Genomic DNA, 24,259 nt, shown 5'->3' with positions numbered 1-24,259 from the left:
GACATTTTTATTGCCACATTTGTTTTAAATTTAGAGCTTTAATTTCTGTTGTTAGCTGCCTGGAAAGCTGTTTTGCCGAAAGGCAGGGGGAAATTAATATTTTGAAATCAGTAGTTCCATACCTCTCTCCTGGAAACAGCTCGCACGTCAGAGAGAGCTGGAAGATAAGTGGGATAGCTAGGCCCTGTAACATCTTCTGATAGAAAGAAGAGGAAGAGAGAAGAGAGAAGAGAGAAGAGAGAAGAGGGAAGAGGGAAGAGGGAAGAGGGAAGAGGGAAGAAGAAGAAGAAGAAGAAGAAGAAGAAGAAGAAGAAGAAGAAGAAGAAGAAGAAGAAGAAGAAGAAGAAATAGAAGAAGCTGCTCCTCCATGGTTATTGTTATCCATTTCCCAGCAGATGCCATTTTTTAGATCGACCTTCCAAGGACCACATGACAGTAGAAGGCAGGGCCAGAGGCAAAAGTGGGCCAAGTACTAAATGTAAGTTTATGCTTGAACATAAGTCAAGTTTCTACAAACGCTCACACATCCCTCTGTAGCCTCAACCCAATGTCAGGGCGGGTGCCGAGTGCAGGTCTGCAATAACTCACAAGGTGTCACCGACACTAACTCTTTATTCAAAGAAACAAAACAGCTCCGGCCTAGTGAGCACAGCAACCAATGAGGTCCTCGCCTTCCCACAGCTCCCTAAATCTCCTCCTCCCTGGGTCCTTCCTAAGCAATGTGAGACCTCTGATGCCTTGACTGTTTTTGCTCCCCCTTTTTTATACCTCTTCTGGTTCTGGGATGGGAACTGATCACAGCAGGGTTTTTTATGTTTGATAAGTTTTTAATGTCTGGTGTTTAGTTGTGTTTTTATACGTGTTCAAAGTCACCCCAGCCAGATGGGTGGGGTATAAATAATAAAATTGTTGTTGCTGTCCCACCGCCAATCCCTTGGCTCTGAGACTTCCTCCCTTGGGGGTTCCCCAGCTCTCGCCTCCCCCCCTACCCCTCTGCATCCAAACAAGCATTATTAGATTTCAAGGACACTTGCCAGGCAGGCAAACACACTCTGGGTTTGAAGGAGGGCAAGTGAGGGGTGTTGTTGTTACAGTGGTGCCTCGCAAGACGAAAAGAATCCGTTCTGTGATTCTCTTTGTCTAGCGGTTTTTTCGTCTTGCAAAGCAAGCCCATTGACGGATTAGCGGATTAGCGCTATTAGCGGCTTTTAGCGGCTTATCAGCTTATCGGATCAGCTGATAAGCGGCTTAGCGGCTTAGAAAAAGGGGGGGAACCCGCAGGAACTCGCAAGACATTGTCGTCTTGCGAAGCAAGCCCATAGGAAATTTGTTTTGCAAAGCACCTCCAAAACGGAAAACTCTTTCGTCTAGCGAGTTTTCCGTCTTGCGAGGCATTCGTCTTGCGGGGCACCACTGTACTGTTATTATTATTAATACCCAGCCCATCCGGCTGGGTTTCCCCATCCACTCTGGGCGGCTTACAGCATATCTAAAAACATGATTTGGCCTGGGAAGAGTTCCAAGGGCCAGACAGAAAGGCTTTGAGGGCAATATCTGGCCCCCGATCTTGAGTTTTCCTACTCCTGCTGCAGAGAATTCTCTCTATGCCAGATATGTATCTGTAAAGAGTAGTAGGCAAGGGAAGCTAAGTCCATGCAGAAGCTAGATCTGCAAGAAAAATCAAGAATCCCGGGTAAGATCCCTCTTGCCAAAATATGGGCTGGACACATGCTGACACAAGACTTTGGCCAACCTGTCTGTAAGGGTAAAAAAGTTTGCAGCTTGCTTTCGCTGCCAATTATCTGAAGTGTTCTTACAGAAATCACGCTGAACCTCTTCACCGTTTACAAGATTGACGTTCCAGATAAAACTGCTCCAAATGGCATTGGGATATTTGAGGAATTAAGTAATTATCTCCATACAATGCATTTTGCTACAGGGAACCAACAAAAATGTGTTAAAACAAGCAAGGAAAGCTTTGGAGGGCTGACATCGAGGGAGGAAAGAAAAGGAAAAGCATTTCAACATTGCATGCAATCGCCCCTATTTTTTTATTTTGAATTAAGAGAGCAAGGAGTGTTTAAGCAGCACAGAAGATTAAGTCATTACCCAAACGAAAGCTACTTGTGGCTTTGTTAACTACTGAGCAACTATAAAGTATGGCAGAGTCGCTTGCGCAATCATGGAGTTCTTGTGTACCTACGGATTGTGCAAACACCACTTAGACTCATTGGGTTTTGTCCAATGAAGTTGTTTGGTTAACACAAGGATATCTACTTGAACAACGCAACTTCCCGTCCTCTCCCTGCACATCCCTGCATGCCCCCCTCCAAATCTGCTCCAGAGGGTTGGGTGGAACCCCCAAAACAGTTTGGGGGGCATGGAGAGCACACACTGAGAGGAGAGAGAGGGGAAGCTCTATTCTGCGAGCGGAAGACCTTATGCGAATTGAACCATTTTGTTGGGTAAAACCCAAAGAATGTTGGAAGGGATTCTAGTCCAACCCCCACCCCCCCCCCATCACTCTAAGCAGAGGTCTACCTACTTCCACCATCACAAGCCCACTCAGAATAGGCAACACACATTTACAATAACCACGTGGAAATCTGGTTCACACCAGATTGCATGCACCAGTGTAGCACATAATGTATTTGGGGGGGGGGTTATATTGTAAACCACCCTGTGACCTTCGGATGAAGAGTGGTATAGAAATTTAATATATAATAATAATTCCCCCTCCTTTATTTGTTTTTTAACCACCACCTTCAAATTTAGGTTATACCAACACTATTTAAGTGCGACCACAAAGTTTGATGCTGGCATGGTGTTAAATGCAAGTCAAATGTAGATCTCAAAGACCAAGACTGAAGCAGCTAAAGACTGCAATGCAGAATGCAGAAAACTCATCCCTCTCCCTCTCCACACACACACACACACACACACACACACACACACACACAGATGTCTGGCCTTACCATTTTGATGCCAGTCGAAAATGCAACTGGCTTGACTGGTTTGGGAATCTCCAGTTGCATTTCAAGTTGGGTGGACCTGTCTTTGTGCTGGGCCAACAGCAAAGAAGCAGGAAGATGAGAACTTTCCTGTAAATGGAATTAAGGAGAGAGAGAAATAAGACAGAGTAAAATATTTAAAAGGCATAAACAATTCACCATTAGTGCCGTATATTCCTAGAATGACAAATTGCATCTCAAAAGGCTGTTTTCAGGAGAACAGGACACGGCTCGATACTCCTGGTTTACCAGAAAACGATCACTTTCAGTAATAAGAAAAAGCTGCATTAGCCTCATAAATCAGAGGGACTTGCAAACAGCCATTTTTATAGATTCCACATTAAATGACAATATAACAAGCTCCTTATTTCAGAAGGCCAAATGCAGCCATTATGTATTAAAAAATGTTTTTTTAAGTAATCATAATTAGAACTTAATCACAAAAACAAGCAGCACAGAAAGTCATCTAACTTGGATCAGATGTTTATCTAAGACGCATTCTTTCGACCAATGAACTCCATCCAGTTTCAAATTGGTTCTCCATTAGATTTCACCTCAGGCCGTTCGGAGGTGATCCTCACTCTCCCTTTGCACAATGGCGCTATTGTACACGCAACCAACAGCATATTTATTTTCTCCTTTAGCGACTTCTTTTTAGGGAGGCCAGTCAAAACCTTTCCTATTTTAAAAGAAAATGGGCGTGCTTGCACATACGAAGCCATGAAAGTTGCTCAGAAACAAGTTAAAATTACTTAAATTTTTATGAGCGAGAGAAACAACAGAAGGATTGTTAATGCGGGCAAACACTCTGCATACCAAAGAACAAGAAATCAAATTATTGGCTGAACTGACTCCCAAGCTTTGACGGGAACTAGATGCAATGTCCGCCGTGGGCTTGAGACCAAAAATGGCAGATTCCTCCCCTCCTCCTGATACACAGTTAAGAAAATGAATTATGTAGTATCACAGTGCATGTGATGATATGGCTTGAGGAAAAATTCCTGGAGGATAAGGTTAGGAATTGCTGCTAGTCATGATGGTATAAATAATAAAATTATCATTATTATCCTTATCATCATCACCATCATCTCCATTATATCAGAGGCAGATTGCTAGCGAACACCAGCTGCAGGAAAACACAAATGGGACGTAGGGCTGGGCAATATCTGGTTTTCAACATCGTGATATATCACCAGCGAAACATTGCAATATACCAATATATCACAAAGTCTGAAATAAGGATGGAGGCATTGGCTGGATTCCCAGTGTTTCCCGCATCGTGATTTTGGCCGACACCTGCTCTTGTGATTCGCTGTCCTGACAGAGTTAACAGGGGCTGCGGGAATCAAGACAGGCATTGGCTGGCTTCATGTTTTTCCCTGCATTGATCCAGCCACAAAGCTCTTCTTATTTTCCTACTGCTCCCACAGAGCAGATGATGCCAGTTTTGGAACAGTGACACTGGAAACTGTGCATTTCTGAGCACAATTCAAAGCGTTGGTTGTACCCTACAAAGCCCTCAATTGCAAGGGGTCAGGGTGCAAAATTTTAAAGGGCCACATTCTCCTGGATGAATCTGCCTGGCCTCTTTGGGTGCCCATCTGCATCAACAATGAAGCTGGGAATGGGGTGAAAGGAGACAGGGGCTTTTCAGTGGTGGCCCCACATATTGCAGAACTCCATTCTCAGGGAGATTCTCCTGGCAATGTTTTTATTTTCAGCACCAGGCGAAAATTCAGTTTCCACAGCTCTTTAGTTCTGTCTATATTTTTTGCTGGATATTCTAAACTGCCCGCTCAATTCTCTCTTTGTTTCATTTTAATGTTACTTTGTAAACCCCTCTGAAAGCCACGGCTGAGTAAATATGTTAAAGAAATAAACAGTGCACTGCGTGAAGCAGCAGTATATTTTTTCCCAGTCCGGAGCTTACCTGCCAATCAAGCCTTGTTCCAAACCTCTCGTTTGACATGTGAGTAAACGCGTATATATAAACACCATCCACTCAAGCTCTCAGCTGCCATCTCCCAATATTATTTCACAGAACAATTGAATCATCAAACTTAAAATGATCCTGGAGATACTTCCGCTTCTGTTCTCTACAGCGTACGGAGGCAGAAATAGCCAGGCAAGGAGGCACGGGAGAGGAGACAGGGCTGGCCATTGGCAAGGCTAGAGTGTCATTAAGCAGGAGTAGCAAGCAGGGCAGGACACGGGTGGCGCTGTGGGTAAAACCTCAGTGCCTAGGGCTTGCCGATCGCATGGTCGGCGGTTCGAATCCCCGTGGCGGGGTGAGCTCCCGTCGTTCGGTCCCACCTCCTGCCCACCTAGCAGTTCGAAAGCACTCTTAAGTGCAAGTAGATAAATAGGTACCGCCTTATAGCGGGAAGGTAAACCGCGTTTCCGTGTGCTGCACTGGTGCTGGCTCGCCAGAGCAGCTTCGTCACGCTGGCCACGTGACCTGGAAGTGTCTCCGGACAGCGCTGGCCCCCGGCCTCTTAAGCGAGATGGGAGCACAACCCTAGAATCGGACACAACTGGCCCATACGGGCAGGGGTACCTTTACCTTTACCTTACCTAGCAAGCAGAGCACCCTCCAGATGCTGCAAGGCTCCCATCAACCCCCAGCAGTCAACGTTTCCCTTTTTTAAAGAGAAATTCCCTTATTCTGAATAGGATTCCTCGCAAGGAAAGGGAAAAGTTGAGAGCTATGACGGCCATTGGCTGGGGATTATGGGATTGTGGGGGTTATAGTCCAGCAACATCTAGGGGCTGGATTGGCCCAGTTTTGGCACAGAAACTGCTTTGGTCACCTCTGTCAAGAGAGAGACATGGGAAACATGTCCCTGTTAATTTTTCTCAACCTCTGATCGGCTTCTGATACCATCAACCATGGTACCCTTCTGGAGCGACTGTCCAAACTAGGGGTGGGTGGCGCCGCTTTACGGTGGTTCCAGTCCTACTTGGTCGTTCCTAGAGGGTGTTGCTTGGGAAAGCTTTTCAGCCCTGTGGAACCTTCGATGTGGGGTTCCGCAAGGCTCAATCCTATCCCCCATGTTGTTTAACATCTACATGAAACTGCTGGGTGGGGTTATCCAGATGTTTGGAGTACGTTGCCAGCAATATGTCGATGACGCTCAGCTCTATTTCTCCTTTACATCTGCAGGCGAGGCAGCGGAAGTGCTGGACCAGTGTCTTGCCTCGGTAATGGACTGGATGAGAGCCAACAAACCGAGGCTCAATCCAGATAAGATTGAGGCACTGTTGGTGGGTGGTTCCCTAGACCAGATGGGTGGGAGATCACCTGCTCTTGATGGCGTTAGACTTCCTCTGAAGGAGCAGGTCCGTAGCTTGGGGTACTCCAGAATCCTGTGCTGTTGCTTGAGGCTCAGGTGGCCTCAGTGGCCCAGAGTGCCTTCCATCAGCTTCAGCTGGTGGTCCAGCTACGCCCCTATCTGGACAGGGATAGCCTAACTACTGTTGTCTATGCTCTGGTAACCTCAGGGTTAGATTACTGCAATGCGTTATATAGGGCTGCCTGTGAAGACGGTTTGGAAACCTCAGCTAGGGCACAATTCAGCGGCCAGGTTACTCACTGGAGCAAGATGGCTTGAGCATATTACACCGATTCTGGTCCAACTGCACTGGCTACCAATTAGTTTCCGGGCCCAATTCCAAGTGCTGGTTTTGACCTATAAAGCCTTAAACGGCTCAGGACCCCAATACCTCAAGGACCACCTCTTTCCATATGAACCTACTTGGACCCTAAGATCTCCCAATCCAGCCTTGGATAGTGTCCCTCTTTATGCAGGATTCTGATTGTTGGATTACCGAGATGACAGCTAACTTCCTGCTTAGTGTGATGAAGAGGAAAGCGGCACCAACGTCTTTAACACCACAGCTGCAGTCGATACGCCGCACAACCGAACGAAGTTCCAAGTAGCCTTATTGTACAAGGACAATCGAGTTAGGACATATCTGAGGAGCTGAAGGACCCTTTAACGGCCCTCCTCCAGCCTCAGCAGTTTCTTTTCTTTCTTTAAGTAATCGCCCAGGACGATATCTACCTTTATCTCCCCATCCCCATTTTATGTTGTTATTTCAATGTATATCATGCTATGGCCTCACTGCTAATGCAATAAAAATCTATTTGACCCTAAGATCATCTTCTGAGGCCCTCCTTCATGTGCCTCCTCCTCGAGAGGTCCAGAGGGTGGCAACATGAGAACAGGGTCTTCTCTGTGGTGGCTCCCCCGGCTGTGGAATGCTCTCCCCAGGGAAGTTCAGCTGGCACCTTCATTATACACCTTGCGCCCGGCAAAGGTGTATATACATTTTGCGCCAGGCAAAAACGTTCATTTTTAACCAGGCCTTTCGTTTATTTGGTTGACATCCTATGCCCTTTTAAAATGTTGTCTACAGAGTTGTCTACCTCTGCTATGAAAAGGGACCCAATCCCTCTAGGGTGATCCTGGGAATTTAAAAACACAGTTTATGAACTGAAAGGGGAAATTTTCAGACCATACAGTTGCAAAGAGGGAACCCAAAAAGCACGTGGGCAATTTCTGTATAATGCACGGAAGTCATACATAGATGGATGCTAATAATAATCAACAATAACTTTATTATTTATATGCCGCTCATGTAACTGGGTTGCCCCAGCTACTCAGTGCAGCTTCTAGCAAAATACAAAAACACAATAAAACATCAAACATTAAAAACTTCCGTAAACAGGGGTGCCTTCAGATGTCTTCTAAAAGGTGTGTAGCTCTTTATCTCCTTGACATCTGATGGGAGGGCGTTCCACAGGGCGGGCGCTACTACCAAGAAGGCCCTCTGCCTGGTTCCCTGTAACTTCACTGCAAGGGTGAACCTCCATGTCCGGGCTGAACTTGGGGGTGGAGACTGTAAGAGGGATGCTATCTGGAATGCAGAGGGCTTGTTTATAGATTCAGAAGCATCCCAGATCTACTTAAGCTCTATCCCATCAGAATGATAGCCTGCACCCCATAAGGCATGAGGTTCTCACCACCAATGCAAACTGAGGTTTTTTTTCTTTTAAAGAAAAAAATTAATTGAGAATTCACAAAGGAGATTGTGAATATTCCCTTTAGGGTGGAAAGAAACACAAACAAGAACCTTCTTTCCCCCCTGCCCTTCGCGTTACCTTTCAGTCATTAACAACATATTTAGATATGTTTAGTAGCAATGTGTGCACAAATGTCATTAAGTTACCTATTTTGGTCATGTTATAAAGATTATTTATAACTGCTCTTTCTTTTTTTTTGCAAGCCATCTGGCAAAATGGATTTCCAGTAAAACCAACTGCTGTGTAAGAAAACAATGTCCGCCCCGTATAAATTAAAAGAGCATTTAAAGCTGAGTTGGAAACACTTTGGTGACTCAGTTTAAACCCCCCCCCCCCCCCCGTGCGCCACTCCAGCCATTAAAAGAAATAAACTGTTAGTACTGGAGCTGTTATGAACTTGAGACTATGTCTACCTTACAGCTTGCCTCCTCCATGTATTCCTCCCCTGCCACTTGAGATAAAGAGATAGGGCTTTCCGTCGTGTTTCCCCATGTACAGGGGAAGATGTCTTGCCTACTGACCATGTGTAATGAATGGAGGGTCACACTACAATTGGGGACAACTGAATTCAAATCCCCATTCAGCCATGAAGCTCAGTGGGTGACTGTGGAACAATCGCTGCATCTCAACCTAAATTACGGAACTCCCGACCAAGTCAGGACCATGTGGCCCCTTGTCTGCAAACCACTGGAATACCAGCAAAGACTGTGGTTGATTGGACAAACAGGCCAAACCTTACGCCAAAGAATAAACGGACATAAATCTGACATCAAGAATCACAAAACAGAGAAACCAGTAGGAGAACACTTCAATCTCCCAGGACATTCTATACAAGATCTCAAAGTAGCTGTTTTACTACAAAGGAATTTCAGAAATAGACTGGAAAGAGAAGCTGCTGAATTGCAACTCATTACCAAACTTAAAACCATGGAGAGACCTGGTCTGAACAAAGACATTGGATTCTTATCTCATTATACATGACTAAGCCATTTCTCACCTTCTCACCCCTTGCCTTTTCCTGTAAGACCTATTGCAGTCGTTAAGAGTCGTCAACAGGCTCATCTCAGCTATCTGCCAATCTCCCATTCCCACCACCCTTCTGAGTAATACCCCTCCCCACCTTCTCACTATATAGAAGGATCTGGCAACTTCTGTTTCAGTGTATCTGAAGAAGTGTGCATGCACACGAAAGCTCATACCAAGAACTAACTTAGTTGGTCTTTAAGGTGCTACTGGAAGGATTTTTTTTTATTTTGACTGTGGTTGATTAGTTAGTTATTTTAATTTGCATACCACCTTTATCTTCCAGGGATTTCAAGGTGGTGTAAATCAGAGCTTTCCAAACTGTGTGTCGCGACACGATCGTGCGTTGGCCGCAGGTGTGTCATGCCAACGTTCCCCAAGATTCCCGGGGCTGGAAAGGGGTTAGTTTAACCTCCAGTTTACTAGTAAAACCGATTTACTGTGTCATGAAATGATGCATGTCTAAAAAGTGTGCCAGTGACATGAAGTTTGAGAAGCTCTGGTGTAGGTGGCTCTCCTCCCCCCCCCCCATTTCGTCCTCACAACAACCCTGTGAGATTAGGCTAGGAGAGGGTGACTAGCCCAAGGTCACCCAGTGAACTTCATGGCTGAGTAGGGATTCGAACCCAGGTCCTAGTCCAATGATCTAACCATTACACCACACTGGCTCATTTGGTCTGGATTTTCTCTTCGCTGGGTTTCTGTTTGTCTGTGCTGCTGAATTTTCATCTATTCCTCTTTTCTACATCAGGTAATATTGGTTGTTTACTTTCCATCATGTTGAATTTACTTGGGCTCTCATGTCCAGTCAATTGCAACCAATGATATTGGGGGGGGGGGTTAGGGTAGGGGAACTGCAGAAACTCCCGAAGCCAGGCTATGGGGAAAATTATCTCAGACATTACAAAAGGAAGGGGAAGTTAGTGAGCAGCGCAGCTGCAGTTTTCTTCAACAGCTGCGGATTTCGGACAGCCCCGGAGTTTGGCTTGATTTTGCTTATTGCCATAACACAGCATTCAAAAGCATTATTTCAGTAGCTTTGTTGTTAGGCTTCGGAATGTCCTGGTCTGCTTTACGTTTTTACCAGAGGCTGCTTTGGAAATATTTTACACACAAGGACGCATCTGTGAAGGTTTCATTGGTGGGGGGCGGGGGAGGGCAGGGAGGAAGTCTGTCCTTCAAGACCCTCTCTTGGGACCTTTAAGCTTTAAAAAAGAAAAAGAACCCCAAAGAGAGAGAGACTAGGCTCAGAGGCAACTTCCCCCTTAGCCCACCCAGATTCTTTTAGCTGCAAAGGAAAAGTGCCTTTCGTAGCTAAAAGTGGGGGTGGTCAATGCGATACCATTGAGATGCGGCTGTACTACAACCCCCATCAGCCAGCAAGGTCAATGATGATGGGAGTTGTAGTCCAAAATGTCTGGAGGGCCCCACATTGGCTATTCCTAGCTTAAAGGATGCTATTGCTTGAGATTTGGCTCTCAAAAGGTATGTGATCGCACCATCTGAGTCCAATTCCTTCTACACTTTTGGGGTGGCTGTAAGGAAGAAAATGCCAGGCCAGCATTCCTAGGCCAAACAACTGTGGGCTTAAGACTTCCAGGCTGCTCTCTGCTGCCAGGGGTACTTAGCACAATGCATATACAGTCTATGAAACCTGCCAGTTTTGAGGAGAGAGAGGTTTGCTTAGACCTCCCCAATACTTCCCTACAAGATGAGCAGAAAATGCAGCAGCTTAGTGGTAAGAGCATCTGCTTTGCATGCAGAAGATCCCAAGTTCTATCCCGGCATCTCCAGGAAAGGCTGGGAATAATATCCCCTGCCCAAAACCCTGTAAAACTGCTGCCAGCCAGTGTTGGCAATGTTGAACTAGATGGACCAGTGGTAAGGCAACTTCCAAAGTCCCTGCCAAGTGAACAGGACCGTAGTTCCATAGTAACCTCTGGCATCATCAAGCAGAACTGGGGAAAGACTCCTGCCTCAAAACCTGAAGCTTTCTTCCTAGGAATTCTAGGTCCAGAAAAGCCTAAGGATCAGAAGAGACTATTCATGTATGCCACAACAGCTGCACGGATGCTACTTGCCCAAAGATGGAAGGAGGACAATCAAACTACAAAAGAAGAATGGCAGATAAAGGTGGTGGACTATGCTGAATTGGGCAAAAATGACTGGGAAAACCAGAGATCAATAGGACAAGTTTAACAAAGAATGGGGGAATTTTCTAAGTTACTTGAAACAACTGAAAACATTGGCAGGATTGTGAAAACACTTGCAATGAAGTGAGAACTATGATAAAAACTGAGTTTTAAGAAAATATGGATAATATGATATAATGCAGTTTGAAAAGAGGATCTGGGGAAACCATGGAGGGAAGTTCCAGGATTCTGAGAATCCTTTTTGCAAAATGATCGTGATTTATGTATGGTGATAAATGTTAAAAGTGAAAATGAATTTCAAAAATGTTGAAAAAGAAAACCTGGAGAGGAGCTGCCAGTCAGTGTAGACACAACTAAGCCAAATGGATGAATGGTCTGACTCTGCATAAGGCATGTAGTGCGTTCCTGCCTTGCCCTCTAACCCACCTCTTTGGGCTCTAAGTGCATCCATACGCTCAATACCCACTTGGATAATACGGGGGAAGTGACAGAGACTATAGACTTAAGAAAAGAAGAAGGGAAGGAGGGAAAGCTACCAGACCCTGAGCAGGTTGCAAGGTCTTTAAAACATTATACTGTTCTGCTGCCTGCAAGGTCAAAGGCCACACAGGATTTCCTTTTTCTGTCAACATCCAAGAAGGGGAGCATGCTGAAATATCTAGGCCCGTGGCCTAGGAATAATTAAAAAATACAATAACTCCCCTTTAAAAAAGAAAAAAAAATCCACATGCCCCCTTGCTCCCAAGCGAGGTTCTCCCTGGGTATAGCCGCCCGCTCAATAAAACCACCTCTTAAATCACCTGACACTAAATCTCCTTCTCGTTTCAGTGGCTATCCCTCAGGGTCAGATAAGGAGTTCAGGTGCTCAGCCTTCCCAAAGGAAGAACGGAAGCAGACCAGAAATAAAAACACATCAACAATTGCATAGGACTGTTAAAGCAAAACAATAAAAAGTGTTGTTGGGTTTTGGGGGGGAGGGGGTGCAAGACAGGAAGAAAGTGAAATCCAGCTGGTGGGCTCGTAACAAGAGACCCAGAGGAGAGGAGAAGGGGGAAGTGAATATTATGGGGTGCAATGGAGGAACCCATGTGACCAAAATGAAAATTCAGGTTGGGCCATAATGCCAATAGAGTAGCCAAGGTGTGTTTTTTAAGAGATCTGACACAGCCCGATGACCAGTCCTGTACACAACTGACAGACTGACGGAATATCTACTCTGGTGGCAGGGGGCGAAAGACAGAAAAAGTGCCAGAGTCTCCAGAATAAATCAGTCATTCTTCTGCTCCAGCCCACAGAGCCAGTGTGGGATAATTGGTTACCGTATGGGACTTGGACCAGAAAGGCTGGGGTTTAAACCCCCATCGGTGGTGAGACTTGCTGAGCAACCTCTGTACTCTGCCTAACCTACACTGCAGGATTGCTGCGAGGAAGAAAACATAAGGAGACACGCGTCACTCTGAATTCCTTGGGAGGAAGGGTGGGCTACAAAGCGTACGCACCGAGACAAACTGTGTGTACAAACTGACAAAAAGAGCCACTGCCAGATGGGTGGCTCCTAATGCAATCTAATTGCCGCTCTCCCATTGCAATCTGCAAAAGGAATTGCGATCGACTTCCCACAATATCTGGCGTGTTGCAGTTTTGCTGTGTGCACATCCTGCTATGGTCTGTGCAACCCATTCTTCTGGGGAAGAAGGAAAAAAATCAGAGTTGCTGCCGTCTGCGAAAAGGGAGATCCTCAGGGAAAAACCAGAATCATCATCATTGGAGTTTGGTGGTCATGTTTTAACCTTTAAACCCCTATAGGGCCTAGGACCCTCGTACCTACGGAACCGCCTCTCCTGGTATGTCCCACGAAGGACCTTACGGTCTTCAAATAAAAACATCTGGGAGGTCCCGGGCCACAGGGAGGTTATGCTGGCCTCAACCAGAGCCAGGGCTTTTTCGGCTGTGGCCCCGATCTGGTGGAACTCTCTATCACAAGAGACTAGGGCCCTGCGGGACTTGACATCTTTCCACAGGGCCTGCAAGACAGAGCTGTTCCACCAGGCCTTTGGCCAAGGCACAGTGTGACCCCCCTCCTTCGATAACCCTCATAGAACTCTAGCCCAATGGTTGCCATTAATTTGACTCTGAATTGATTTTAGAATGAATTGATTTTAGAATGTATTTCAATTAATTGATTGTAATTCTATGTAAACTGTGTTATTTTTACTGTTGTTAGCTGCTCTGAGCCCGGCTTCGGCTGGGGAGGGCAGGATATAAATAAAATTTTTATTATTTATTATTATTTATGTGGATGTCCCATCAAAAAGTGACTGAACAAAGCATGGCAATAATAATAATAATAATGTACTTATTTATAGCCCACCCATCTAGCTGAGTTTCCCCAGCCACTCTAAGCGTGGGAACATCATCTTTCTGGGAGTGGAACCGAGGAGAAGGGTTATTTGTCTTTGGTGGCATGATATAGGAATAAGCCAGACAAACAGAGAGAGAGAGAATCTGCCCATTTCCGTATTAAGTAATTGAGATGCCCTTCTGGGTGCTGCATCACCTACCAGCTTATCGAGAAGATCCTGCTTGTTCTTCCTCTTCAGCATCTGTTGCATTTGCTCCTCCTTTTGTATAAGAAGCCGCCTGATCTCGCTTTCCTGCCGCTCAACCTCCAGAGCCTCTTCCAGCTCCTCTTGCTCTCGAGACTAAGAGAGAGAAAACAGGGAGCCCTTGGGAGGTGAAGCCAAAGAGAAGGGTGTCTCAGCAAGGACCATCGCAGCAGAAAAACAACGGGAAGAGAAAACCTTTGACTGAGCCATGTTTTGGAACATCACAAAGGTTCGTTCCCCAGAGGTGGTGAACTTGCGCCGAGGCTGCACCACTTCAGACCACCCTTGCCGGGCGGGTAACATGACGGAATGCAACTCAACACGAACAAGCAAAAAGGTTTTCCTCCAGATAGAAAGCTAGGATATCCGGGGGGGAGAATCCAGCCTGAGATGATAGTTTTCTATGTAAAGGGATTTTTTAAATTATTTTTTGAGTAGAATTCGCTGGGTCCCCTCTATCACCCACTTGCAAGCTGAAGTGACAGAGGTCATGCTCAGAACTAAGCTGAGTCTCAAATACTCTAAAGCAGCCAGGGAATTGCTGTCTCCCCTTCCTCAGTATGTTTAGATTGATGTGTGTGGTGTAGTGGTTAAGAGCGGTGGACTCGTAATCTGGTGAACCAGGTTCGCTTCCCCTCTCCTCCACATGCAGCTGCTGGGTGACCTTGGGCCAGTCACACTTCTTTGAAGTCTCTCAGCCCCACTCACCTCACAGAGTGTTTGTTGTGGGGGAGGAAGGGAAAGGAGAATGTTAGCCACTTTGAGACTCCTTCGGGTAGTGATAAAGCGGGATATCAAATCCAAACTCTAAGCTTCAGACTTGCAAAACAGCAACAGGTACTGAAGCACAACTCCCTCGCATGTCTCCCTACTCGTTCTGAATATGGGTGTCAGCATATTCTGTGTGTTTGCTCTAATTACAAGACAGACTCAGAATGCTGCATATAAAATTTAAAAAACCCACTGCATATAATTTTTGTTTTTGTTCTCCAGCCCAAAGAACATGTCTTAAATTTGTTCAAATTTAGCTTGCTTTATTTAAGCCACTACTTTACCCATTCAGAAGACTGTCTATAGCGGACCAAGACTTTTTTGCTCTAGCAAGCCTACTATTTTGTATACTGGACAGAACTAGGGTTTTTTTTTAATTTAAAAAATTGCCATTGTTTCTTTTGGCAAATAATCCAAAGAACTGTAAACAAAACAAAACAAAAGCCAACTCTAGGCAACTTACCAGTTTGATCTTATTTTTCTGAATGACTTCCTTGTTTTCCTTCTGATACATCTCCATCTTCTTTCTTGTATTTTCTACATCAATGTTGTTGGTCAGGTTGAACACTAGATCAACGTTTTATAAATTAGCAGTGGGGAAGAGAGGGGTGATGAAAAGAAGCAAAGCTGCGTATTAAACAGCAGTCATAGCAAAGCATTACTTTTACTCAAGAACAATATTTTCTAAAAATATATTCCCACCTTAAAATTAAGACTCAGTTTCTATCATCAGAAATCTTAATTTCTCCTACTACTCCCCCGCACCCCGAAATTTGAAAAGATTTAAGTAACAACATACCTCATGCATAATTATACATTTTCAGGGGTGCAGGGGTACGCATACCCCTAAACATTTTGTGAATCTAAGTTTGGCCTCATCGAGGGGCAGTATTTCAATATGAGTAGGAAAATGAGAGTGCCCCTAAACATTTTTTTTAGAAAAAAAAGCACTGATTATACATATAGATGTATTTAATTTTCTAGTTTATCCTGGTTGCGAGACAATTGTTCACAAAAAGGCAATCACAAAAGGATTTGAGCAAATTCAAATGCAACGTTTGATATCTGCATTAAGCAGAGCAGCAAACCTTTTGAACTGCACTTATTTTCTTTAGCAAATAGGAAGGCAACGACAAGCTTTCATCTTCGGTTCCTAACTGGCATATTCAGGTTTTTAACAAGCTTGTCCACAGACCATAAGCCAGGTCATCAAACCTCCCACATTGACCCTATGTGTCTCGTGACCTGTGTATTCTTCGCTGCCCTGGCACCCTTGACCTCACTGGCTTAGCTTCTCTGATGTCAAGGAAGGGCTGGGCAGCCAACAGCTCAGCAGCTTAGTACTAATGGAGGGGCGAGGGAGGGGGTGCTTGGGATTTTCCTGTTTCATTGTTCACGGGATACCACTGGCTAGCATTCAGAGCCATTGGCTGGAAACGGACAGACAACACTTGCGGTTATGTATGAAATGGGATATAAGACTGCCAGCATTTGTGTATGATTGGTACTTTGAAAAAAATTGGGTTCTTCCTATTTCAAATGGGGTTTATGTTTTCTTTTCTAAGCTAGGCGTATCCGTTGTCAGCCTCAGTTTCTACACAGGTTTTTTTGAGGGGGACATAAATCAGGGCTGGGGTACCTCAAGCTCAGAGGCTGAATTCCACTGGAATGTAGCCTAGTATACAACAGTTAAGTGTCACCCTAACCCACTGTTAGCATGACACCACCCACCAGACAGCTGCTCAAGAGGGAATGTGGCATTAAAGGTAAAGGTAAAGGGACCCCTGACCATCAGGTCTAGTCGTGGCCGACTCTGGGGTTGCGGCGCTCATCTTGCTTTATTGGGCGAGGGAGCTGACATTTGTCCACAGACAGCTTCCGGGTCATGTGGCCAGCATTACTAAGCCACTTCTGGTGAACCAGAGCAGCGCACGTAAACGCCGTTTACCTTCCTGCCGGAGCGGTACCTATTTATCTACTTGCACTTTGACGTGATTTCAAACTGCTAGGTTGGCAGGAGCAGGGACCGAGCAACGGGAGCTCACCCCATCGCGGGGATTCAAACCGCCAACCTTCTGATCGGCAAGTCCTAGGCTCTGTGGTTTAACCCATCAGCACCACCCGCGTTCCCCAATGTGGCATTTGGGCCCCCAAAAAGCATTTTTTAAGAAATAAATACTAAGCCAAGCCTTGTTATATTGCAGAAAAACTTTGGATACCTGTCACTGAGGTTCACAAGTGAGATGGGACTGTTGCACCCATGTGCAATAAGTGAAATTGGAGTATTGTACCCACGTGCAATATGTAAGTGGGCTTCCCAGAAGAGGCACCCTGTTAGCCATTGTGAGAGAAGGAACCTGGACTGAATGAGCCTCTCTGGCCTGATCCAACTACAGGGCTGCTCCACTTACGTTCTTATGAGCAGGTGGCTGTTTTGCAGGGATTTTAAAGAAGCCTCTCTTTTGCGTTCAGACAGAAGCATACTGTACGTTTCCAAACAAGAACCTGCCCACAGGGGCTGGGAGAGCAAGAAGGAAAATAGACTAGTGTGCAGCCGCTCTTTATCTCCTGGCCCATCTCTTATTGGCTGGGCTTACACACTGGCCTGCCTTTAGACATCTGTCAAAATATAATACAAAAAGCCCATTGTTACTGAAGCCCAAAAGGTTTACTGCTCTTTGAATAGCAATCCCACTTCTGAAAAGCCAGACTTTCTTCTGCGGAGAAAGAAAAATGCTCTGAATTGAAAGGAAGAAGCATTTTCCAAGCCCCTATCCAAAAAGGAGGGGAGCGGCCTGATGCTAGAACTGCAGGTGAACTACTATGGCGTAGCTCAGGGCCACAAGCTCAGTGGTAGAACATCCAGCTAAAGCCCTACATCTCCAGGCAGGACTAGGAGAGAACCTCGCCTGAAACTCTAGAGAGCGGCTGCCAGTCAGTGTGGACAATACTAAGCTAGATTGTCATGGTTATGATTGGATGGATAGAAGATAGGGTGAAGCGGAAGGGGAGAAGCCAGTGGTCTGATTCAGTATAAGGCAACTTCCTACATTACTATATTTCTGAGCTGCACTGTTTTTCCACCTGCTACTGCAGCCCAGGCCTCAAATTTAAGACTTGGGCACCCAGTTCCAGACAACCTCACTGTCTGTGTCACCTCATCGGAAGAAGGAGCCACTGGGCTTCTATCCAAGGCACCTACAGCTTACAGACTCATAAGTTGTCAGGTGACACAGGGGACCAACAGGACTCCACGTGGCCCTAAAAACAGGGTCTGGGAACCTGTGGCCCTCTAGACGTTGCTGGACTCCAGCGTCGCTGACCACTGCCCATGCTGGCTGGGGCTGGCACAAAAAGGAGAGCCCATCAATTGGCAGTGAGTCCTACAAAACCTGCCCCGTTTTGTCTGGGCCGGGAGGGTAGGATTTGGACTGACTCCAGCTGCAAAGGCGGCTTCTGTTGTCCAAGATACTTACAGGCCACCGGGGTGAGGCTGTTGCTGGCGTCAAGGTATTTTTGAAGATGCATTGGCTTTTTGCTATTAACTAGATTGTATTCCTGTAAATTTTGTTGTTAGACCTTATCACGAGCTCCTACTCCTCCTCCCTAGACAGAGAGAGGGAAAAGGAAGGAGCTACCCAGCCACGATTCCTGCCTCGAGTAGAGACTCCGCGGTTACAGGGAGGCACTGAGGCTAGGAGTAGGACTGTTCCGCCATCAGAGGGGAAAGGTAGCCAAAAGGGAAGGCAGGCATCCAGCCGCCAGAGGACTTGCAGCTCTATCGCCTCCTGGAGTTTTGATGGCTGTGCTTCACAATACATTGCCAGCTCCATCATTTTGAAATGGTTGAAATGGTGTTGGACGAGGTGTCACGAGCCCTACTTCCAATAATGGGCAATAACTACTCTGGCAGCACTAGTATCACTGGAAGGACAGATCCTGAAGCTGAGGCTCCAATACTTTGGCCACCTCATGAGAAGAGAAGACTCCCTGGAAAAGACCCTGATGCTGGGAAAGATGGAGGGCACAAGGAGAAGGGGACGACAGAGGACGAGATGGTTGGACAGTGTTCTCGAAGCTACGAACATGAGTTTGACCAAACTGCGGGAGGCAGTGGAAGACAGGAGTGCCTGGCGTGCTCTGGTCCATGGGGTCACGAAGAGTCGGACATGACTAAACAACTAAACAACAACAATGCCCACAGTCACTTGCCGAAGACACCCTGGCCAGTTTAATGATATAGTTTCCTACCACTATTAAGGCTGGCACGACTGTACAATATTCTCAGCCACTAGGGAAATTTCCCCTAAATGAAAAGCTGGCTACATCTTCTCCAGGCATATTTTTTATTTTAGAACATTTTTATTCTGAATCTTTCGATTAAAAGCAGAGGAAAACAGCAAAAAAGTACAATGAACCAATAAATAATAATAATAAAGCAGGGCGGGGGGGGGGGGACACAACCCAGGGTAAGCCAATGAAGCAAACACACAGTTTAATAAAGCTAATCCTTTAATGCTCCTTGGAACAAAAAGGTTTTAACACTCGGTAGAGATGTGGGACAGAAAACTTTCCACTGCTTTATTTTTCCATAGAAAATTTTCCATTTCGTAAGTTCATTAGTAGCAATGAACAGGTGCCAATTATAAATACAGCAAGGGACAAGTTTGGCAGTCCACAAAATACAAGAAGAATCATATAATTGTACAGCTGGAAGGGACCCAAGGGTCATCTAGTCTAACCCCCTTGCAATGGAGGAATCACGCTAAAGAATCCCCAACAGATGGCCCTCCACCTGCTGTTTAGAAACCTCCAGTGAAGGAGTCCAGCACTTTCTGTCTGTTCCACCATTGAATAGCTCTTAACATTAGAATAAACAAACTAAATAAATTCATTCCCTGGGACATCAGGAAAAAAATTCCAGTGCAATCTGACAATTTTCTGTTGCAAATTACCCTATGCAAATTAGTCTAATCTGCATGGTGGGGAATCGATTCAACATTTTAAAAAACACACACACACACACCCAAATCACTGACCTGGGGACAGAAAGCAAAAGTAACACACCAGACGTATGGATGGTTCTATATAAATAAATAAATGCATTATAACGAACACTCCTGTCTGTTCTCATTTTCTGCGCAATGGAAATTTCATTTCAAACCCTGGGTGTTTTTGAGTTTGTTTGTTTGTTGGCTTGTTTGTTTGTTTTAAACCCCACATTTCCCCAATGCAGGACACATGTAGGCTCACAACATAAATTAAAAACAGATACATCAAATAAATAAATAAAAACCCAATCAATTACAAAAAATAAAAAAGTTACCATACTAAAAGTAGCACTGAATTAAAAAAAAACCTTTAAAGGCACAGCAAAAGGGGAATAAAATATATAACACCCACTATTAAAATACCCTTCCGCAACAGCCAATTAGTGGCCAAAGGCCTGTCGAAACAAAAAAAAGTATTTGCCTGCTGATGAAAGGAAAGCAGAGGGGACATCAGTCAAGCCTCCTTCAGAAGGGAGCTCCACCACCCGGAAGCAGCCACTATTGCCCACTCCTGCATTATGCAACTATATCCTTGGATAGCTCAGCTGGTAGAGCATGAGACTCTTAATCGCAGGGTTGATGGTTCAAGTCCCACGTTGGGCAAAAGGTTCCTGCAATGCAGGGGGTTGGAGTATTTGATCCTTGGGGTCCCTTCCAACTCTACCATTCTGATAACCCAACTCTTTCACCTCACTTGCCCACCACCTCCCCAAATAATCTGCCCGGCAACCCTCTGGGGTGGCTGATTTCTCTTCTCTTGCCAACATATTCAACTCATCTGCCACTCTCTTGCCCTACCCAAAAAAAAGTAAGAGCTCCCCACCAAAGCTAGAGAGCCCTCGGGCAATGGCATCTGTAGACCTGAAATCCAAGCATAGAGAGAGAGAGAGAGAGAGAGAGAGAGAGAGAGAGATATCCGGCCCTGCTCTTAAGCCTCCCTCGCTCTACATTAGCACCATAAAAAACCCGTTCCCAAAGTGGTATGCAAGGTCAAATGCTTCAAAGTGCTCCAAGCTACTGTACTTGAAGAAGTGAGAGGATGAAAAAGGGGCCATATGGCTTGTGTCACAGTAAACAAAGCCAATGGAAGCACAGATCCCCCTTTCTTTTTTTATTTGATCTCCCCACCCTCTCTGTTTCTTCAGCATCCCTAGCGCCTTGACAAAGCGCTTTCTTTGGGTGAATTTGCTCCCTGCATCTCGCACCCACTCCCTGCAACCCTGACAGCTAGAGACAAGACATGGCGCTCCAGTTGATGAGTTCCCGATTAAAAAACGTAAGGAGATAGTAATTAGATAACTATTGGGTACCAAGATAGAGACCCGACGGAAGAGATTCCGCTTTAATATTCTGCAGGGCCTGCGAGAGACGAAAGCACACCATGCATCAAATATGCAAGCATTAGGACTTACCAATTTCTTCAACTTCTTCTAGGAAATCATTATACTCCGTTAGACTGCGGAAGTCATCCTCTCTTTTGTTGTATCTGTGAGAGAAGATGAAATGAAGCCAGCATTATGCTTGCATGCAATCGTGCCAAGATGACAACGCCTGATGCTTCACCGTTCTTCCTGAGGGTCCAAGCGCCCTGGGCGCATTTGAACTGAGCTCTTGAGCAACTTCAGGATCAGGATCAGGCCAAAGGCCCAGTCGGTCCAGCATCCTGTTCTCGCAGTGGCCAGTCACATGCGAGACACATGGGAAACCAGCAAGAAGGGCCCAAGTGCGAGAGCACTCTCCCTACCTGTGATTCCCAGTAGCTGGAATTCAGAGATAAAGTGCCACTGACTGTAGAGACAGAACACAGCCAGTTTAGAAGCTAGGGAAAATATTTTTCCTGAAAGACCACAAAGCACAGCAAGGATCGAGATCCGAAGGGCAGTATGGCACCACTAAGACAACTGTGACTTCGAGTGTAAGATAAGCTTAGGGAAGCCTTTGCCAGATGTTCTGGACTGCTGCCAGCTGGTGGGAATTGTAACCTCAAACATCTGGAGGGCCAACCATGCAGTTAGAACTGATGTCTATTATATTTTAAAAAGCTGTTTCATAAGCACTTGTTAAAACACAAATATCTGTAAATTAATTATTGACATTAGGGGTTCCTCTAAGTTTGAATGCTAACAATCCAGCTTTTAAATCTTCCAACCCATGGGGTAAAAGTTCTCAGCCCTGTTTAAAGAACTGGGAGGGTCGTTGTATGCAGTCATCAACCATATGTGCAATTTAACTATATTCTCTAAAACAAGCAGGTGATGAGATCACTGGCAACCATCAAAATCTCCATTTGGTCTGTCTCCACCGAAAGATGCCTTTCTTATATTCAGTTTGTATCTCTGGAGATCAACTCGGCAAACAGTTTAAACAGAGACCCTTCCACAAGCACAACCAAAGGGAATCTGGCCTTGACCAGCGGGGCAATGGAGGCGGCCTCCCTTATTTGGGGCTTTGTGACACTAACATTTTCAACACCTTCTTCCGGATTTCCACCTCCTTGTCAACAGCTGGGTCCTCAAAGAGCTGCACTCTGAAGTTGCTCTTCCGCAAAGGGGTGTTGCACTCCTGGCAGTTCCCAGCCCCTCGGACAAACAGCAGCTCCACGCAGCTTTCACAGCTGAAAGAGAGAAAACAGCTGAATGCAGAAACTGGTGCTCTATTTATTTTTTTAAAAGAAAGAAAGAAAGGGGGGGTGGGGAAATGCCACTTCAGCCTCACATAGTTGCTGCTGAGGGTTCTTGCATTTGTCGCCTGCTCTTTAGGGCCCTTCGAAATGGGAGCTTTTTCGTGGGTGCGTTCTGAAGATGGCTTGAAAACTTCAGCTAGTGCAGAATTCAGCGGCCAGGTTGCTCACGGGGACAAGATGGTTTGAGCACATTACACTGATCCTAGTCCGACTGCACTGGCTACCAATTCGTTTCCGGGCCCAATTCAAAGTGCTTGTTTTGTCCTATAAAGCTTTAAATGGCTCAGGACCATAATACCTCCATATGAACCCATTTGGACCCTGAGATCGTCTTCTGCGGCCCTCCTGCAACACGAGAACGAGTCTTTTCTGCAATGAGTCCCCAGGGAAGTTAGACTGGTGCCTTCATTAGGCACCAGGCAAAAATGTTCCTCTTTAACCTAGCCTTTGGCTGATGGGACATCCAATGCCCTTTTAAAATATATCATGGAAGGGGGGGGATTATTGGGTTGGTTTTGTTTTTATTATGTATTTTCTGGGGTTTTTAATATTGCAATTTTATGTTCTGAACCACCCTGAGATCTACAGGTGTAGGGCAGAATACTAATTTAATAAAACAAAACAAATTCTGCAACATGTCATTGGTGATTTAGTATTCTCATGGTGGTAGATTTATACTGGGCTGTCCACACATCATTAAGAACATAAGAGCCTGGTGGATCCAGCCTAGTGGTCCATCTAGTTACTCCAGCATCCTATTCTCACAGTGGTCAACCAGAGGCTCCATTGGGAAACCAAGAGCAACTCTCCAGCAACTGGTGTTCAGAATCATTACTTCCTCCGAACCCTTACCCTTGCCAGCCACCCTGAATGCAACGTGTAGAAAAGTGGGAATTAAATGGAGTTTATATAAATGAATTGCCGTATTTTTCGCTCTATAAGACGCACCAGACCACAAGACGCACCAAGTTTTTGGAGGAGGAAAACAAAAAACATATTCTGAATCTCAGAAGCCAGAACAGCAAGAGGGATCGCTGCACAGTGAAAGCAGCAATCCCTCTTGCTGTTCTGGCTTCTGGGATAGCTGCGCAGCCTGCATTCGCTCCATAAGACACACACACATTTCCCCTTACTTTTTAGGAGGGGAAAAGTGAGTCTTATAGAGCAAAAAATACGGTAATAAATGAAGAGGGAGCATCCCAGGATGTGCAGTCTAAAGAAACAATCACAGACCACATTGTGATTGACTGTGAGGCTGTGCTGGAGTGATGGCAAGCTCCTCTTCCCTTAGAGGCTGTTATGTGCAATAGATAAGCAGGCAAAGTGGCTGATTTCGCAAAGGCTGACCCAACCATATAACAAAATGCTCCTCACCCCTGATCTACAAGGTTAGGAAATGAACGACAACGACTAGTTTTAAATGAAGGTCAGAACAAGCGAGTTGGACTGGATTTTCAGAAGGAAGCAAAACTTCTTGAAATACGTGAATACGTGTTCTCAGGCTATTACAAACGAAGGAAGCAGCAACAACAACAACAGCCGCTTTGGCCTGGGGCTTGAGGGGTGAGATGAGATAACCAACGCGGGGCAGGTCAGAAATCCCTGTTTTACAAAGGAAATCTCCACACAGAGCTTAGGACAAATGTATGGAAACCAAGTGGTTTTGCACAGTTTGCAAATTATTGCTAAACTTCAGATTTATTTATTTTTTTTAAAGAAAGGAAAAAAGGTTGGTGGAGGAATGGCATTTAGGTCTGGGAAAGGCCTACAGAGCCGCTGACAGTCAGTGTAGACAATACTGGCTTGGTTCACACATCACGGTAAGCCAGAATAGAGTTTACCCACTGGCGGAAGAAGAGGAGTGCAGGGGGAGCG

General features: G+C 45.5%; 1 protein-coding gene across 1 annotated transcript in view; it reads right to left on the bottom strand.

Moving 5' to 3' along the window:
• MNAT1 (MNAT1 component of CDK activating kinase) overlaps positions 1 to 24,259 on the bottom strand; it is a 128,344-nt gene that overhangs the window by 69,242 nt on the left and 34,843 nt on the right. Inside the window, exons 2-6 of the mRNA XM_083519939.1 lie at positions 22,163 to 22,315; positions 21,114 to 21,187; positions 15,114 to 15,217; positions 13,835 to 13,975; positions 2,976 to 3,101 (exon numbers count right to left, since the gene is read on the bottom strand). Of these exons, the coding sequence (XP_083376065.1) occupies positions 2,976 to 3,101; positions 13,835 to 13,975; positions 15,114 to 15,217; positions 21,114 to 21,187; positions 22,163 to 22,315 (598 nt within the window). The remainder of the gene's footprint in view (positions 1 to 2,975; positions 3,102 to 13,834; positions 13,976 to 15,113; positions 15,218 to 21,113; positions 21,188 to 22,162; positions 22,316 to 24,259) is intronic.

The sequence above is a fragment of the Podarcis liolepis genome, assembly GCF_965112155.1.
Source record: "Podarcis liolepis genome assembly, chromosome: 1".
NCBI classification, from domain to species: domain Eukaryota; kingdom Metazoa; phylum Chordata; class Lepidosauria; order Squamata; family Lacertidae; genus Podarcis; species Podarcis liolepis.
The sequence above is the reverse complement of the archived record's forward strand: the minus strand, read 5'-3'. Positions and strand labels throughout refer to the sequence as shown.